This window comes from Myotis daubentonii, chromosome 1 (genome assembly GCF_963259705.1).
Source record: "Myotis daubentonii chromosome 1, mMyoDau2.1, whole genome shotgun sequence".
Classification (NCBI taxonomy): domain Eukaryota; kingdom Metazoa; phylum Chordata; class Mammalia; order Chiroptera; family Vespertilionidae; genus Myotis; species Myotis daubentonii.
In genome coordinates this window covers 180,218,914-180,237,809 of record NC_081840.1, presented here as the reverse complement: position 1 = coordinate 180,237,809, position 18,896 = coordinate 180,218,914, and the positions used below count along the sequence as shown (strand labels likewise).

At 40.3% G+C, this 18,896-nt stretch overlaps 1 protein-coding gene across 1 annotated transcript in view; it reads right to left on the bottom strand.

Annotated features, from left to right (window-relative positions):
• The window catches only part of LOC132217299 (ras-GEF domain-containing family member 1B-A-like), a 414,551-nt gene that overhangs the window by 4,639 nt on the left and 391,016 nt on the right, over positions 1-18,896 (bottom strand). Inside the window, exon 5 of the mRNA XM_059667388.1 lies at positions 370-471. Within this exon, the coding sequence (XP_059523371.1) occupies positions 445-471 (27 nt within the window). The 3' untranslated portion in view covers positions 370-444. The remainder of the gene's footprint in view (positions 1-369; positions 472-18,896) is intronic.

Sequence of the window (18,896 nt, the reverse complement as noted above, 5' to 3'; positions counted from 1 at the left end):
ACAGTTTTAATCCCTGAGACATTCATATTTTATCTGGGCCACACTATATACAGGACATCTGAAAACTATTAAAAGAAGGAAAAGTTTGGCCAGAATTAATGTCTAATTGTCTGCAATAGAATTTGAGAAAAATATAAAGGTCCAGGGCTATAATAAAGCCATAGCAAGTAATTAAGAATTATTAGGCAGTCACCTATAGTAATTTTGCAGGACTGTAGAACTTTCTTAATTATGATGCAGTATTTTTTAGTCCATCCATCACATTAGCAGTCACAACTAAACATATAGGAGCAGTACTTTGGGATTTCTGGCAGTGAAATTTGTAGTTCTCTCAGTTGGCTTTCTGAAATGTGTGGCATTAAGACTTACCTGGGTTGATAGTATCATGCTGTATGATGGGAGCATGAAAGGAAGCTGAAAGGATAAGATGGCCTGGTAAGGGTATCAGTCATGAACAGGCTTCATTACACGCTGAAAAAGACAAGTCAGTCTTGGAGATTTATTTCCATGGCTCCTCTGCGCTGCCTTTCAAGTCTGCCCTTTCTCTCTGTTCCTTTATGACATAACTGTTAAACATTATGAGGAACCATGAACAGCTCAATGTGAGTTCCTACTACTGTGAGTAAAGTCTTCTGCAAGAGCCAGGGTCCAGATGTGACCACAGGTGCTCTTCCCGGGACTATCAGACCACCAGACATGGATATTTCAGCCACCCCTAAGGATCACTAGGACTGGTAAGATCAGTGATTCTTCTCAGATCCCAGCAACTGCTGAAGACATCGATATTCTGTTCCTACTAATACATACAGATACAACTTTGAAAAAGAGTCCTCTCTGCCTTTTCATAAAATTGTACTAACTAAGCAGGAAGGAAGGTGTCACATAATCTGGTGATACCGTGGTTCACTGTTGTTATTATTATGATCCTTCTGATTTCCTACAGTTGTGCCTTTGGTGACAGAGTGTGGGTTTCATCAAGAGTGGCTTTGTTTCAATGCTGACACATGTTAAAACAAAAATAGTCCTAGGTTGACATTATTATTTTAAAATAGTAGTTGGACATTCTGAACTAAAGTAACCTAAACTCAGCTGTGCTGTTCTGTTTAAGGAAATGGGTCTTCTGGAAAATGGATATGAATCTTTCTAAGAACATGACTCTTATACTAGGATTTAAGTCACCCAAATGCAGATTCATTAGACAGCCAAACCTAAGCAACACGCAGAGATGAAAATGTGGTCAGCTTCCTAACTAGCCTGGCTGTTCTCCGGGGTGGGGTCAGGGAGTGGTTAATCTGCCTTTTCTTCTGTTGAAAAAGATCACATTTCAGTCCCAAAAGTACAGTACAGGCTTGGTCAAGGATCCCATGTCCCCACCCTCCTCACCTATGCACACAGATGGGTTGTGGTGGTTTGGCAAATTCAGTGCAACTTTAGAGGCTGCTTTTTCTTTTTTTTAAAAGAACTTGATATAATTTGTAAAGTACAAAGAAAGCAGTCAGTTGCAAAATAGTCAAGGAGCAAATAACACTGGAATATAATTTGCCAGTTGCCTCATGTCTACACGGGAGTCCAAAAAACCGTTGGATACCACTGAAACCTTCTGCAATGTTAACCTCCCATTTAACTCCTTTTTCATCGTCATGCTTAATGCAGGCCAACATCTGCTCACACAGTAAATGTGGGATACTCCACATCAAAGGGCCTCTAATTATCAGAGATGTTTTCAGAACTTAAATTTCACCAGCTCAATGTGTAAGCTAGAGCTACCTTTTGTACAAGTAGTGAATAAACCTGCTAGACATTCAAAGACAGTAGCATAAAGGAAGAGCTGGAAACAAATACACACTCATTCGTTTTCTACTTTACTTAAATAGAATGCAATAAAAATATTTTCTTAGCACGCATACTTTGAAAGGTTTCGATTGAAAGTCACTACATTAGCGGTAGCTCACCAATAACAACTTTCATCGAAGGCAGCAATTTGCAACCAGTGTGCCACAAGAATTTTTAAAACATGCAATACCTGACTATTTAGTCATGGGCACTGACCTCTTTTCCCTTAAATTGTCAAATTAAAAGAAATGACAGCGGCCAACAGAACAATAGCCATCCAGTGTAAATAAGTCAAAATTATACCTATTTTTGTCATAGTGGCAAAAAAAAATATTTTTTTTGGTGTACTGCAAAGTTTTAGTAATTAGTTTATGTGTGCATGAGTTTAATAAAAACTGATCTAAGGACATCAAAACATCTAACAAAATGGAACAGCATTAAATCCAGAAAGAATTTAAAACAAATGAAGTTTATTTTAGCATAAAGAAAACATCACCCTAAACATTACATGGGTTATTGCCCCAAATAAAACTGTTTCCTGAAGAGCCATGTTTTTTTCATGTTTGTATCCTGGACCCTGGCTCAGTGCTTGCCTGGCACATGGCAAATGCTCAATAAATGATTATGGAGAGAATTTTAGGAACAGTACTTAAGGAATGTATGGGGCAACCTTAGCTGCTTGCCGGTTCTTTGCTGTTACTTTGTCATTTTAAGATCCTATATCTCAGTATCTACCTTGAAATAACCAGGGCAGTGATACCACTAAGCTAATGCAGGGGATGGTGTAAAAAGAAAAAAATAATTATAATGACTTAAGTTTCTGATACACCGGTTCTAGCACTTTCTTTAACCTCTACTTAAATTCTTCTAATAATAGAGCACAGTACCTCACAAGGCAGCTCACTCCAGTTCGGGGATAGCTCTGATCATTATAAAGATCTTCCTCATTTTGAACTGAATTTTGCCTCCTGTAAATTAACCCTTTGGTCCTTTGTTAAAGACTTCTAACTCCATGAGGATCCTTCAAGCATTTGAGAAACATTATTATATATATTCTTCCTCCTCCTCCTTCCTCCCCCAAACAGAATATCTTTACCCAAGACAAATATTCCTGATTCCCTAAGACATAGTTTGCAGACCCTCCTCCCTGCTTTGGGTATGTTCCAGTTTGATTGTGCAATTTCTCTAACATAAAATGCTGAAATCTAAAAATAATTTTTGGATACTTTTTTCTATATTCATTTTCTTGGACATGCTTAACTCATATTAAGCTTAGTATCAACACCTCAATTTTATGTCAACTACTATTAAGCAACATTGGCTTATCTTTTATTTGTATGGTTCATTTTTGTTTGTTTCTGAGCTTAGGACTTTATTTAGTTTTAAATTTTTTTCATCTCATTTATTTGGAAATGATTTTTCAAACTACCATGACAGACTATTGGGTATTTTTGAATCTTGAGTCTGTCATTCATGCGGCATATGTCATATTAGCTCATCCTCTTCTAAGCCAACAGTGAAATAAATACCTACCAGGGACTTCTACCTAAATCATATCATGAGCTTCTCTAAGGCTTGGTGCAGGAGGACTTTACACACTGTAAGTGCTTTAGAGCTGGGATTATCTGAGCATGTTGATACCCAGAACTGACTAAATCACTCAGGACTTTTGTTTCCTCCAAGTTAAGTAAGAGCCAGTTTCAAACTGTGTGGGAACCTTTTCCTGGCAGGCATGGTATTTCATTTCAGCTTAAAGTCCTGTTTTTGAATAAAACCTTAAGAGACTTCTAACTTTTCTTTTCTCCCTTAGCATAGATCTAATTTTGTACCCCTCTCACCTCTACTTCACTCTCCCCCCCAAATATTTTATTTCCTTCTTAAGAAATCATGTTAATCCATCAAGAGAAAACACATTGGAGGGAAGGAAGCCAAAACCACCAGGGTGGAGAGACAGACACACATGTAGAGGGAGACTGTACTTCACATCTGGAAATTTCCTAATTCTTCTTTTATTTCTCTACTGTTGGTATTATTTTAACATAAAGCAGAGCTGACAATTTGGAGTAAGTAGAAGCCCTTAGCAAAATATAACTCATCGCAAAATGATGGCTTAATGAAACCTGGGAATTGGCGCTCAAGTCAGTGGGGTATTCTTTTTAACAAACTTGCCCAAGTCCTAAAGATTTAGAGCACTGTTTACAGTTAGATCTCACCCTTAGAGATCGGCTAGCTACAGGCTCTGACTTGCAATCAGAAGCATTTATCTCATTTGGTTTAGGCAAGGCAGTACTGTTTGTGGCTGAGATCATTAAGGAATAAGTCAGGAGACTCTGAGCTCAGTCATTCCCTCGTTCTGTGACTATGGGGAATTCGCTTTACTACCTGGGCCTATTTTAACATTCATAAACTGAAGCGGTGTTAAATTATATCACCCTGAAGTCACTTTTCATTTTAACATCACCATACTTTCAAAAAAATTTTTTTTGCCATTTTGAAGTTTATTATGTCTGTGATTATAAAATAACATGTGTTTATTGAAGGAAAATAAGACAAAATGAAGAAAAATTTTTTGTAATACCACTGCCCAGAAACAACTGCTATTAACTATTTTAATTTATTTCCCTAATTCGGTTTTCTATTCATATGTATTTCCACATAGCATTTGAGTACTAATCACATTTATGATGCTTTTCACCTAGAATTCCTCCAGCCTAAGTGTACATACCTTATGCCAAAGTGACCGGATCTTTCTGGCCACCAGCCTCAAGGGCTGCCCATTCTTAGAGTGTCTCAGGACTCTGAGTTGTGGACTGACTAAAAAAGTCAAGCTGAGCCAGTCAGTTTCGGAATTTGGAATTGGAAGACTGAGAGGTGAAGCCAGTGCATTGTGAGGGTTTGGAAATTGTTTGGTAAAAGCCCATTACCTCCCCTCATACAAATGTCTTCCACATGGTGACTTGAAAATTCTCCTATAGCTCTCCTTTCCAACATAATAGAAAAACTAGTCTTTCTAAGCTGGGTTTCTCTCAAACCCCTAAACTCGCACCAAGCCTCTCAGACATTATACCTACTCAATATTATGAAATACACATGAGAGAACCCCACAGGTGTCATTAAAGTGGCAGGATCACCCCTGAATGTAAAGTAGCCTTTCTTTCAAGGCTTTGCCTGTTCTTTTCACAGGGAGTAGATGATAGTATGATTTAGCAAAACCATGTATGAGGTAAAAGACAAAGTTTTGGTGTTTAATTCATATTTATTTTTTAGGAATGACCATGGTCCCACTTAACTCAAAAGTTAGTTCTGAAAAAAATGTGAAACTAAGTATGTAAAAAAGCATTTTATTAAATGTTAAGCAATCCTATATAATAAAAGGCTAATATGCATAAAGACAGAACAGCAGAACAACTGAACAACCGAACCGGTTGCTATGACGTGTGCTGACCACCAGGGGGCGAGTGTTAAACATGGTGGGTGTGGGCCGTGGTAGGATGGTGGAGCAGGTGAGGGGGGGCGGGTGCACCAGACCAAGGTGGGGCGCCAGTCGCTGTCAGCACCACGATCCCGCCGGGCACTCGCACCTGCTGCAGGTGCTGGAGCCACCACTTGCACCCCTTGCCAGTGCCCAACACTAGTCCTGATCACTTGGCGCCATCAGCGGTGCAAGCGGTGGCTGCCAACCCTGAGGGCTTCTCCACCTCCCCCTGTTTCTAAGGGGCTATTGGGGCAGCAGCCACTGCTTCCACCCACTGATGGTGCCAGCCCTGCTCCCACCCGCTGCTGGCGCTAGCCCCAATTGCTCTGCGCCATCAGCAGGTGCAAGTGGGGCCGGCGCTGTCCGTGTGTGGGAGCAGCAGCGGCAGGCACAGGGCTGCCAGCAGACAGGAGACGAGGGGCCGTGGCTGGAGGGGCTGGGCAGGGGCACAGAGGATCGGCTGAGACTTGCCTCTGTGCTTACTGCAGCCTTGCAGCCCACAGTTCCTTTCAAGGAGCACGAATTCGTGCACCGGGCCCCTAGTCTACAAATAAAATTCTTTCTTTTGCTAGGTTAAATAAAAAGGACTAGAGAACAGAATAGACTGGAATATCAGATTTGGGTTTAAATCCTACTGACTTGACCCTGGGCAAATGCCTCACCACTCTGCATTTTGGTTTCCGCATCTGTATTATGGTATTACTGATGTATTATGTATTTCATTCAGGCTAAATATATTCCATATTAATGTCTTCCTCAGTAAGTTAATGAGAAGATTAAAAGATGTTTCTAAGGTTGTCTGAATGTGGATATCCACGTCTTGTTTCTGAGTGCCACTGATGTTCCGTAGTTAGTAATGATTCCATTATTTTTTTTTATAATATTATGTAAACATTTTCCTTGAAAATCTTCCAATCAAAATATAAGAAATGGAATTGATTTTATCTCCTTTCTTATACTTTAATTCTAGCTATAGATAGTATAAATAAATCCCTGTTTAGAAGACTCCAGGAAAATCAACTAATAATATATTAAAATTCATTTTTTAAAGTTCAGTATGGTGACCAGATTCAAAATAAATATTTAAAATTCAAAAGTTGTTCTATTTATTAAGAACAACCAGTTAGGAAAAATGGTGGGGGCCCCAATAGCTCTGAATCTCATTTATACAGCAACAAAATATATAAAATATATAACAATAACTTTGATTTTAAATACTGTGGTACCTTACATAAAGAAAAATTGTAAATTTTTTTCTGATGGAACAGAAAGAATATTGGAACAGAGAGATATCCCTATTCTGAATATGGCAAACAAATGTGATAAAGCTGTCAGTTCTCTGCAAAGTAATTTACAGGTTTAATGTACTTTCAGTAAAATTTTAAAAGAATTTTAGAACATATCCAAAATAATTTGAAAAAGCGATAAAAGAATATCAAAAGTTACTACAAATCTATAAAAATCAATATAGCATGTTACTAGAAGAAAAGACAAAGATCAATGGTTCTAATACTTATTAGAAATAAGAATCTGCTATGCAACAAAGTGTCACATACTAACAGGGAAGGAATTAATCCTCCAATGATGACATTAGAACAGACTGAATACTTTAAAAAATAATCTTTTGGTGTAAGGGACAATGCTCCAGCCAGGGTCTAAGCTATAGATAGAGATCAGGCAGACAGCTCTGGTGGTGTTAGGGGGGTGGTGGGGGAGAGGGAAGGAGGATGGAGGGATTGAGCCAAAAAGAAAAAAAGAGAGGGAGAGAACTCATGAACATGGACAACAGTGTGGTGATTGCAGGCTTGGTGAGAAGAGAGGTAGGTGGAGGTGGAAGAGGACATAGAGGGAATGCATGGTGATGGAAAAAATCTATACTGATAATAGAGAAATATGCAAATTGGCCAGGACGCCATCACGGAACGACCAATCAGGAAGGGGGAGGAGCTGCGGCGGAGAGCTCTCAGCACGCCTGCACCAGAGGGCTGGAGAGGAAGGGAGAGCAGATAGGCAGTTAGGGCAATCAGGCCAGGAGGGAAGAGAAAATAGGCAGTTAGGGGGATCAGGCCAGGGGAGAGCAGATAGGCAGTTAGGGAGATCAGGCCAGGAGGGGAGAGCAGATAGGCAGTTAGGGCGATCAGGCAAGGAGGGGAGAGCAGTTAGGGGGATCAGGCAGGCAGGCAGGTGAGTGGTTAGGAGCCAGTGGTTCTGGATTGCGAGAGGGATCCCAGATTGGAGAGGGTGCAAGCTGGGCTGAGGCTCCTCCCTCCTGTGCACAAATATCATGCACTGGGCCTCTAGTAAAAAATAATAATAAATGAATAAAAATAAAAAATAATCTACCTAGATCATTATTAATCTTATATATCAAAAGTCATTAATCCCATAATTATTTAAATATTAAATGTAAAAATACTGATGACAGAGAAAAACTGGAAGAAAAGTATGAAAACAGGTCACTCTAGCACAGACACACACACAGAACCATATAAAAAGATATATAGCTAAACTTACTTAAATGTCAAAAGTGTCATAATAATACAACTGGATATAAGCAGACTCCCTGGTTGTGAACTAATAGCCTGGGTGCACCCACATTATCTACTTGGTCAGGAGGATGTTCTCTCAAACTTCACTGCATTGTGTGTGTGTCTGATATAACACATTTTCCCCCAAGATAGCAGAGATCTGTTCTCCAAGCCAAGTTTTATACGTTGCTATTTTCATCTTCTAGAAGGTACATGCAAATTCTATTAAAAAGTAAAAAGCCAATGGGGAGAAATATTTCTTTAAAACTATCACAGGCTTATTTGTATTTATTACATGAGTTTTACCTTAATAATAAAACCTAGGCTAAACTTTGACTGGGTAGCTCAGCTGGTTAGGGCATTGTTCTGATAGACCAAGGTTGCAGGTTTGATCTGCAGTCAGGTCAGGCCACATACAAGAAACAACCAATGAGTGCATAAATAAGTGGAACAACAAACCAACGTCTGTCTCTGTCTCTTTATCTCTGTCTCTCTCTCAATATTTAAAAAACACACACACAAACAAAACAAAAACAAACAAACAAACAAAAATACCTGGGCTATCTTATCTATTCTTAAAGCCCATCTTAGTGACACATCCACAAGAAACACAAATCCAACTCCATGACCTTGAAAAGTAATGTACATATGTTATTTAAGATGGTTTTAATTTGTTTTGAGGGGCAGAGGTAGCAGCAAATGGAAAGTTTCATTGTATAAAATACAATAAAATTTACTAAAAAAACAAACAAAAAAAATAACTTTTCCTATCCATCTCATCAAAGCCTCAGTAATCAGAGCATGTCCCTTATCGTCTTGTCAAAAAACTATAACCCATTCTGGCCTTCATCCTTTTCTCTCTCTTCTCATTCCTGTCAAGTATCTCCAACTTCTTCCTAATTTCATAACTCCCACTCCCCATCAGTTATCTCCATATTTTCATGTATTTTTCATATATTTCCAGGGCTTTTCTAGATTAATTATGTACATTCATAATTAATGTACATAAATTTAACCTATATTCTTCCAACCACATCTCACTCCAATTAGTAGAGCTAAAGTCTCAACTATCCTTCTTATCAGTATAGAAATGGGGAATGAAAAAGGGAGAAGGGAAAAGTTGGAGAGATGACAAACATTTATGGTTTAATATAATTTCCTGTTAACCCTGTCATATTACATATATATATATATATATATATATATATATATATCAGTATAAAAATACTAAAGTTCTAATAGAAAAATTAATCAAAGATATGAACATATACTATATAAAAGTGGAACTATAAAAATAACAAATTGGCATAGAAAAAAATTAATCCCAGTAGTAAGCAATAACAAATCAAAACAAGGGTATACCATGATTCAACCTAGCAAAAATTAAAAATTGTAATATTCAATGCTGATGGAGGTATAGTAAGATTGGCATCCTTATATAATGCTAGTAGAAATACAGACTGAACAGCATTTTTGAAATGCAACTAGGTAGTGCATATCATTAACATTCAAAAGTCTCTAACCTTTGCCATCTCTAGAAATAATTATTAAAATAAATAATCAGAAAATATACATAGATCCATGTATAACTATATTCATTATTTATTTTAGCATCCTATCTAATAAAAGAGTAATATGCAAATTAACCATCACTTCATTACAAAGATGGAGGTTCCCATAGCAGCCGGGGCGGGACGCTGGCAGCATCGCCCTGGAAATGTGAGCCCAGCAGGCAAGCACGGCCCACAGGCAGCACCCAGAGACCTAGGAGCAGGCAAGTGTGGCCCGTGGGCAGACCCAGCAGGGCCTGCTTGCCCATCGCCATGGTGTGGAGCAGGCAGACCCCACAGAGAACAGAGAACCACAGGGAGCGGGCCTAAGCCATCAGTAGGACATCCCCTAAGGGCTCCTGGATTGGAGAGGGTGCAGGTCAGGCTGAGCCCCCCCTCCCCTCGCCCCCCTACCCGGCCCATGCACGAATTTCGTGTACTGGGCCTCTAGTTATTTATAATGACAAAAATTAGAAACAACCAAAAAGGTCCAGAATTGGTTTGATGGTAAAAATAATTTAAGCTATAGTGATACACTCAAATATTACTTATAAAAATCCAGATTTTTGAAATCTGTATAATGACATTGTAAAATGCTCATGCAATAGTGTGAAGTTAAAACTATTTCTGTTGAATAGAAGACTGCATATGTTGAATAATCTCAGTTGCATAACACAAATATATGCATAAATAGAAAGGAAATGCACCAAAATGTTAACTGTGGTTATCTTTGGATTGTGGAAATTTTTGTTTCCTTCTGACCTTCCCTGAATTTTCTAAATTGCCCATAATGAGGAAGAATGAGAGAGTATCACTTCCATAATCAGAAAAAGAGGCGAGTTTTTTGTTTTGTTTTTTTAGAACCAAGAAGAAAACATCAAAATTCTCTTGTAAATGATCAAATGTCACTCCTACTTGTCATTAATTAACATTTCAAACTCATGGATGAAAGTTAAGAACTAAATCCCTTGCTCCTAGGAGAGGATAGAGTATAACACCCAGGTTCCAGGTAATCTAATAAAGTTGGAGGGAACTGGAGAGAGAATTATAGAGCATAATGTGAATTGCATGGTTCCAGGAAAAGCCTTAGTTCCTTGTTCTAAATGATAAAGAAGGCAATACATTATTAGAAGCCCTTGAAGATGAATTATTATTGTATCTACATTTCCCCGTTTGTCTGAGACAATAGGTTTTTGAAAAAGCACTTTTTAATAGATTATCTCTACAATTTGATCAACAAAGGGTCACAACTGTTTTTGGAAATATTTGAGTTTTTAACATTTATCATCTCTTTTAATTGTCTGACCAGGGACAAATCATGGTCGAGTACCTGGTGCTAAAATAGGATTTGATATTGATCAGATGAAACTGCTGAACACACATGCTTTCTGCACAGATACAGATTGCACACAGCATCTTAGAGCTGAAAGTGAACTTTTGGGAAGCAAACTTGATTGATTTCCTAATATCATAGCTTAACCATATCATCCAACCCTTTACTGTCCCCCACCTTCCATCTTGAAAATATGTGGAGTTAGTCACCTAGAGGAACTAGGTAAGAAGGTAAAAATAATTAGGAGTAAGTTCATCTTCACTATTAGAAAGCCATCTTGCAGCCTGCCCATTCTTAGAAAGTTCTGATGCCAGAATCTTCAGAGTATCGTCATGTGTAATATACATGGAGCTCTTCTGGTGATTAAAAACATCCTGGATGGATGGATTTATAAAAGAAAAAACAATCCTCAGGGGATTCTTGGGTACTCCTGTGGTTTTCTAATTTCAGGGTAGTTCCAGAGCTGAACATTCCCTTAACAGCCAACAATGCCTCTGGGGAGCCCCTATAGCCAAACCCTAGTGAATAGTTCCCCTTGGGAAATTGCTTCTACCACTATAGGCCTCTAGCCCACTCCCACACTGGACTCTCTCTGCTCATTCAGGGTGATTGCAGGCCAACCACCTCATAAAGCAACTCAAAGCATGTGGGTAACCACGTTTGCTGGATTTAACTTTAAAAACCACACACTTTTATTATAAACTAGTGGCCCAGCGCATGAAATTCATGCACTCGGGCGTGGAGGTGGGGTGGCGGGGTCCCGCAGCCTGGCCTGTGCCCTGTCACAGTACAGGAGCCCTGCAATCCATTGCCCCAAAGAGGGAGGCCCCACCCACCCATCCGGGGCTCCTCAATGGATTGCCCCAAAGAGATAGGACGGAGCCGGGGAGGCCTGCGGACCTCTACGTGCCTACGGACCCTTGGATGGGCCCACAGCAGAGGAGCCTCTCCGCGCACCTACGGACCCCTGGGCTGGTGCAGGGGGCAGAGACGCGAGCCTCACATCCCGGGGTCCATTGCTGGGGTCGGGACACAAGCCTCATGTCTCTGGGCCGGTACAGGGGGCAGGGATGCAGCCTGCTAATAGGTCGTTATGTGATGGCATCCTGACCAATTTGCATATTATCCTATTACTAGATAGATTCTAATGCACTTATTAAAGAGGGCATGGGAATAAACTGAGCAAAGGACATGAAGGACCTATATACTGAAAACTACAAAGCATATGTACAATGTAAGAGACCGTGATAAAGGAACGCCCATATGGCTATCAGCCAAACAAAGAGCTTTGTTAGCACCCCTGGATGCACCCTTCAAAGCCCTTCCTTGTCACAATCCTCTCCCCGAATTTGATGTGTGTTTTTTATGAATCCCTCTTCAACCCCAGCAGGGATTTTTGGCCAGGATTTTATCAGCACTGGAGAAGTGTTAGAAAGACTTTCCAAAAATAGTCCTGACTGTATAGCACATGACACTTTTTGGCATTTAACAAAAAAGCTGCTGCTATTTTTAAACATTTCTCTATTGATCATAGGAAATGACTGTTTTCCAGGACATAAAAGGCATATATGTTCTGGAGAATAGCTTGCGTTAGCAGTTCAAAAATTTTTAATTTGCTTTTTTATGATTATTTCTAATGGGATATTTAAAGCAATTTGCATTTCCCCTTTTGAATTTCATATTTATATCATTTAGCTATTGGGTTCTTAGTCTTCTTCCCATTGGCTTGTATATGTATAGGTACATGCATGTGTGTGTATGAAAACAGATCTTAACTCTTTGTCTGCCACATCTGTAAAATATCTCCTCCAGCCAATTGTTTAAGAAGTCATAACAATTCTTAATTTTGTTTATGAAAATTATATTAACCTCTTCCTTCATGATTTTTACCAACAACTTCCAAATAATTTGAACAGAGATTCCCAAACATACAAAAGTAAAGGGAATATTATAATAAACTCACATGCACTAGTTACCCAGTATAATAATTATCAACATTCTGCAATTCCTATTGTATCTTTCCCTCCCACCCCTCACTATTCTTTTGCTGAAGTATTTTAAAGTAAATCTCAGACATAATATCTTGTCATATACCAGTACTTTAGAATATTTCTTTAGCTGATAAGATCTTTTCAAATAACAACTAACACACCCGTCAATACCTGTAATCGCTCCTTAATATCTAATATCCAGTCTGGCTCGGTTTTCTCTCTTTTAAAAAAATGTCATTCAGAATTGGATTTTAAAATCCAGATTAAAATACGGTTTGTCTGCTGTGTTTGGCTGACATGTCATTGAGATTTCTCCTCACTTTTATATTCTATGCCACTTATTTGTTGAAGAAACTGTGTCATTGTCCTAAAGAATTTCCCACTTTCTGGATCTGGATGACTGTTTCCTTGGGATGTCATTTACCATGTTCCCCTATCCCCTAAATTTTGTACCAAGTGGCAGTCAGAGCTACAGAGTTGATAAACTTCTGGTTTAATTTTTGGGGTCAGAATACTTCACAGGTGTTGCTATAAACCTCCTTTTGTATCATATCAAGACATATAAAGTCTGAATGCTCCACTTTTAGTGATGTTAAAATTAATTAGTGCTTGCAGGTATTGTCAGCCTGATCTCTCTTTTATAAAATTCCTAATTAATGTTTGAGCTGACAGTTTTAATGGTCATTAATAATTGTTTCCTAGATCCATTAGCACACTCATGTCCCAATATGTACTTTTAAGCTTAGAAAGTCTTACTCTATTACAATAGCAGATCATTACACATGTTCCCAGGGTTTTATTCTGTGGGTATTTTTTTAAAACATTGATTAAAGAGAGATTCCATTATTTACAGAAACCCTACAGTAGGACTCAGACTAAGAGAATAATGAAGAAGGTTGGGGTGTTTGATCTGTCCTCTTATAGCAAGTAGCAATTCTATACTAGAATGGGAAACTAAGACCTTTGTGACTACTCAAGGTTTTTACTAATGTTTTGAGTCTTGAAAATGCCAGCTATTTATTTCCACAAGTGCTCATTTTGCCATTGAGGGAAAGAACCTTGAAACTCCGAACACATGACCTATATGACTCCAATTTAAGCAGAATTAGTTACATTTCCTTTTCTTCTCTTTAAGAAAAAGAACATATTCACCTCTTTCCAGATGTTGGAACCTTCTGTCTGCTCCTTAAATTGGCAGAAATGAAACTTACTGGCAGGGTAATTATTTAAGCCTTTTTTTTTTTTAACTACCTTAGGGAAAATGGTATCAGGTACTTAGTTTTAATCGGGAATAAAAAAAAGCTCTCAAGCTCTTCTCAATGGTTTCACTGATTCCAAAAACATAAAAATGTCCCATTCAAACTAATGTTAGGCTGGTTGTGCAAAAATTTTCATCACATTACCTTTGGGCTCAAGAGCCATCCATAGTTCACTACTGCTAACAAAATCAAATTCAAAAATTCCTACTTTTGCTTTCTCAATTTTATTACAGATCCTTTGCCACCTAACCATTCTTTCGTTTACCACTCATTCTTCTGAGAAACTCCTCAATATTGTCACTCAGTCTACTCTCAGATTCTGTATGCTTTTGCACATGCTAATCCCTAATCTGAATGCTTCCTCATGTCTCTTTCCCAATATGCATTCTAGCCTTATTTGTTTTTATTTTTCAAATCCAGATCGAGTTTAAACTCTTCTACAGTACTTTCCTGGTGGTGGCCCCTGTAGATCTCTTGGTTCTCTAAATTCTGCCTCTTTAGAAAGAGAACAGAATAGTTTAGCATGTAAACTTTTGCTTTCACTGTTTACAGTGTATTTGTTATGGTTGCCTAACTAGATTGTAAGAGCAAAATAGTATAGCACTCTATTATAAAATCGTAATAAATTGAAATTCCTATAAATTTTTAAAGGGTAATTTTGATTACCTGCATATAAAACATTGATCAAAGAGAGGCTAATTGTGTTCATTTAAAAATCTACCATACTCTTAAGGTCATAAATGCCATGACCCTAAGGGTATGGTAGATTTTTAAATGAACACAATTACCATGCTTTTTTATATCGAGGTCCTCTGTAAAGTGACTTTGACATTCCTCCTACAAAAAGATGGAGTCTATTTCCCCAGCCTTTGAAGGCCTCTGGCCTTGGGACTTGCTTTGGCCAATAGAATATGGAGGAAATAATAATGTCCCTGTCCTGAGATAGGACTTATAGGGCCTTTCTTTTGCTTTCTTGGGACCCTTCTTTCAACATGTGGACAAGCCTAGGCTAGCCTGTTGGAGGATGAGAAAACATGTAGAATAGAGACCTACCATCTCAACTGAGGTGCTTCTAGACCCACCAGCCACAACTGGCCTTGTAGCTGACTAAAGATATATGAAAAAGCCTATCAAATCCCAAAGAGGCACTAAGCTAAGCACAGCCTAAGTTCTGAAACAGAATTAGGAGCCAAATTATTGTTTTAATCCATTAAGCGTGGGATGGTTTAATACATGGCAAACATTATGAATACAAAGGGAAAGCAAATTTTAGATGGCAGAATCTTGATCCTAAAAAAATTTATCATTCTAGAACAATCTATATATATAAGCCCCTAATATGCAAATAGACCGAACGGTGGAACAACCAAACAACCGGTCACTATGATGTGCTGCTGACCACCAGGGGGCACGCATGGAACATGGCGGGTGGCGGCAGCAGAGGGCAGAGCACGGAACATGGCAGGCATCGGCCGGGGCGGGATGGTGGAGCAGGTGAGCGGAAGCACCAGACCAAGGCAGGATGCTAGTCACTGTCATTGGAGTGAGCCTCTCGTGGTTACTGAAAATTCTTTGCTACCATGTGCTGCGGTCCCGCCTGGTGCTCACACCTGCTGCCAGCACTGGCCCTGATCGCCCCTCAGGGCTTCTCCACTTCCCGCTGCTCCTGAGGTCCGATCGGGGCTGCCAGCCGCTTCTTACACCCACTGCCTGCGCTGGCCCTACTCACACCCTCTGCCAGCGCCCAGCACTGGTCCCAATTGCTCAGTGCTGTCAGCAGGTGTGAGCAGTGGCTGCTGGCTCTGATAACCCCTGAGGGCACAGCCCCCACTTGCACCCACTGCTGGTGCTGGCCCCAATTGCTCTGTGCCATCAGTGGGTGCAAGTGGGGCTGGCACCATCAATGCGTGGGAGCAGTGGTGGAGGGAGCAGGGCTGCAGGCAGATAGGGACCTGGGGCCGGGGTGGGAGGGTCTGGGCAGGGGCATGGAGGATGGGCCAAGACCCACCCCTCCACCCCTGTGCCCACCACAGCCTCATGGCCCACAGTTCCTTTCAAGGTGCACGAATTCATGCACTGGGCCCCTAGTAAACTATAAGATAAAATATAACTGAGGTAAGTACAAAGTTCTAAATTCAAGTTTAAAAACCAACTGAGTGAATACAGGACAGTAGAGATATAGTTTACCAACATATAAAACACAAGCATATAACTCAGCCTTGTATTTCCACTCTTCCAACAAAGCTAACATGGTTCTATGCTGTGTGAAATGTATAAAAACCCAAAGTGGGGTTTGCCCAAGGACAGTGACCATGATGCTAAAGGGCCTAGAATCCATTTTATACAAGGAAAGATGGAAAGTAATGCAATTGTCTATCCAGTAGAAAGACTGAGAGGGTACAGTGGATAAGATAACTATCTCCAATTATATGAAGAGCTTTCATGTGGAAAGGACATATTTAGTGTCATCTCTTAAAAATTAAGACCAATGAACAGAAGCTATAAGAAGGTGGCTTTCAGGTCAACATAGGAATGAAGTTGGGTTATAGAGGCTACATGTACATACTGGGTTTCTTTTTTTCAATTAAATTTATTGGGGTGACATTGGTTAATACAATTATAATATATGCATGCTCTTTAAGAATGCAAACTATGTATTTAAAGTTGAGTCTATAGCTTACCAACTGTGTGATATTGAGCAGCTGCCCAACCTCACTAAACCTCAGTTTTCCCCCCATCTATAAAATGGGAATAATAACTACTATTTTAGCCCTGACCAGTTTGGCTTAGTGGCTAGAGCATCGGCCTGTGGACTGAAGAGTCCCGGGTTCAATTCCAGTCAAGGGTATGTGCCTTGGTTGTGGGCACATCCCCAGTGGGGGGTGTGTGGGAGGCAGCTGATCGATATTTCTCTCTCATGGATGTTTCTAACTCTCTATCCCTCTCCCTTCCTCTCTGTGAAAAATCAATAAAATATATTAAAAAAAAAACTACCATTTTATAAGTTTGTGATAAAGATTACATAAGAGTTTTGAAGATAAAATACTTAGTCTGGTATCTAGAACATGGTAAGCACTCAATAAATTTTATTTATTATCATTAACAAAAAGAGCTATTTAAATAGGAAATGAACTGCCTCAGGAGGTAGAAAGCTCATTCAAAATGGAGATATCCACAGGAGGTTTGGCAGGTGTTTGTAGGGTAGATTTAAGCATCAGATGAGAAGTTGGGCTAGATGACATTTAAATTACCTTCCAATGCTAAGTAAGTCATTCTATATCCCTTAAGACAAAAATAACTTCTTTAGCATCTCCCAGAATACTTAGCACTATTGATCAAATAATGTTCATCTACTATATTTAATAAACATTTTGATTATCTATATAATAAAAGCCTAAGCAACCATTACAGCAGAACAACCAGATGCGCACTGATCACTAGGGGGCAGACTCTCAACGCAGGAGCTGCCCCTTGGTGGTCAGTGCCAGAAGCCGGGCTCACAGCTGTTGAGTGCAGCAGCGGTGGCAGGAGCCTTTCCCACCTCTGTGGCAGCACTAAGGAGCAGTGAGCCAAGCAGAAGGAGCAGTGAGCAGGCAGGTGGTAAGGAGCGAGGGCTCCTGGACTGGGAGAGGGATGTCCCACTGCTGGCTTAGGCCCAATCCTTACGGGGAGCAGACCTAAGCCAGCAGGCGGACATCCCCCGAGGGGTCCCGGACTGCGAGAGGGCACAGGCCAGGCTGAGGGACGCTCCCCCATGCACAAATTTTGTGCACTGGGCCTCTAGTATAATTATAAATATATATTTTTATCATAGTAAGGAGTTGTATGAGGATTCTTTGTTTTTTATATGTTATCTCCTCTAAAATAAGTATATCACTACATTTTATTATTACAAATACCAGTATTGACTAATACTACAGAATGTACATTTTAGTGCTACAAACTCTTCTTTGTGGGATATTTGAATTCATATGTAAAAACCTCTCATCTTTTTACACTTCGTGTTTCCCTATCAGAATGCCTAATTTAAAACTGGTTAGATATTTTTAAGGTACAAAGGACCAAACTTCTCTCATGACTGACCTCCTAGCAAAAGCCCAAGCTGGAGCCAGGAACCATTTTTCCTTCTCTCTGTACAGAGAGCATCTGGAAACACTGACCACAATCACTCTTGCTCCTAAAGGTACAGCAGGTGGTTCTAACTCCCACTGCAATGCTATTTAATAAAATAGGGTAGAATTCCCTAAATGGGGTAATATGCCTATCTTCCTCAATTATCATTGTTATCCTATCTAATAAAAAGGGAATATGCTAATTGACCCTCACACTGTAGCAAAGATGGCAGTGCCCACAGCCAATAAGGAGGGAATATGCTAATTGACTGCCCCACCCTCAAAATGGCAGTGCCCACAGCCAATAAGGAGGGAGTATGCTAATTGACTGCCCCACCCTCAAAATGGCAGTGCCCACAGCCAATAAGGAGGGAATATGCTAATTGACTTCTACACCCTCAAAGATGGCAGCGCCCACAGCCACAAGATGGTGGCACCCAGTCCCCTCAGCCCCACCAGGGAGGCAGGTGCGTGGCAAGGCTGGGCCTGCCACCAGGCAGGTCCGGCCTTCCTGCATGCCTGCCTCCTGAGTCCCCCAGTCCTCTTAGCTCCCCAGCTGCCCAGGGCCGGTCTGAGGATCAGGCAAGCCTTGGATGGCAGCTGCCCAGCTGCCCAGGGCCGCCCGAGGCTCAGGTAACCAGGGCCGGCCAAGACTTGTGCTGCCAGAGTGGCAGCAGCAGAGGTGTGATGGGGGCATCGCCTTCCCCTGATCGCTGGGTTGCCTCCCACCCCTGAGGGCTCCCAGACTGTGAGAGGGGGCAGGCCAGGCTAAGGGGGCCCCCCTCCAGTGCATGAATTTTCATGCACCAGGCCTC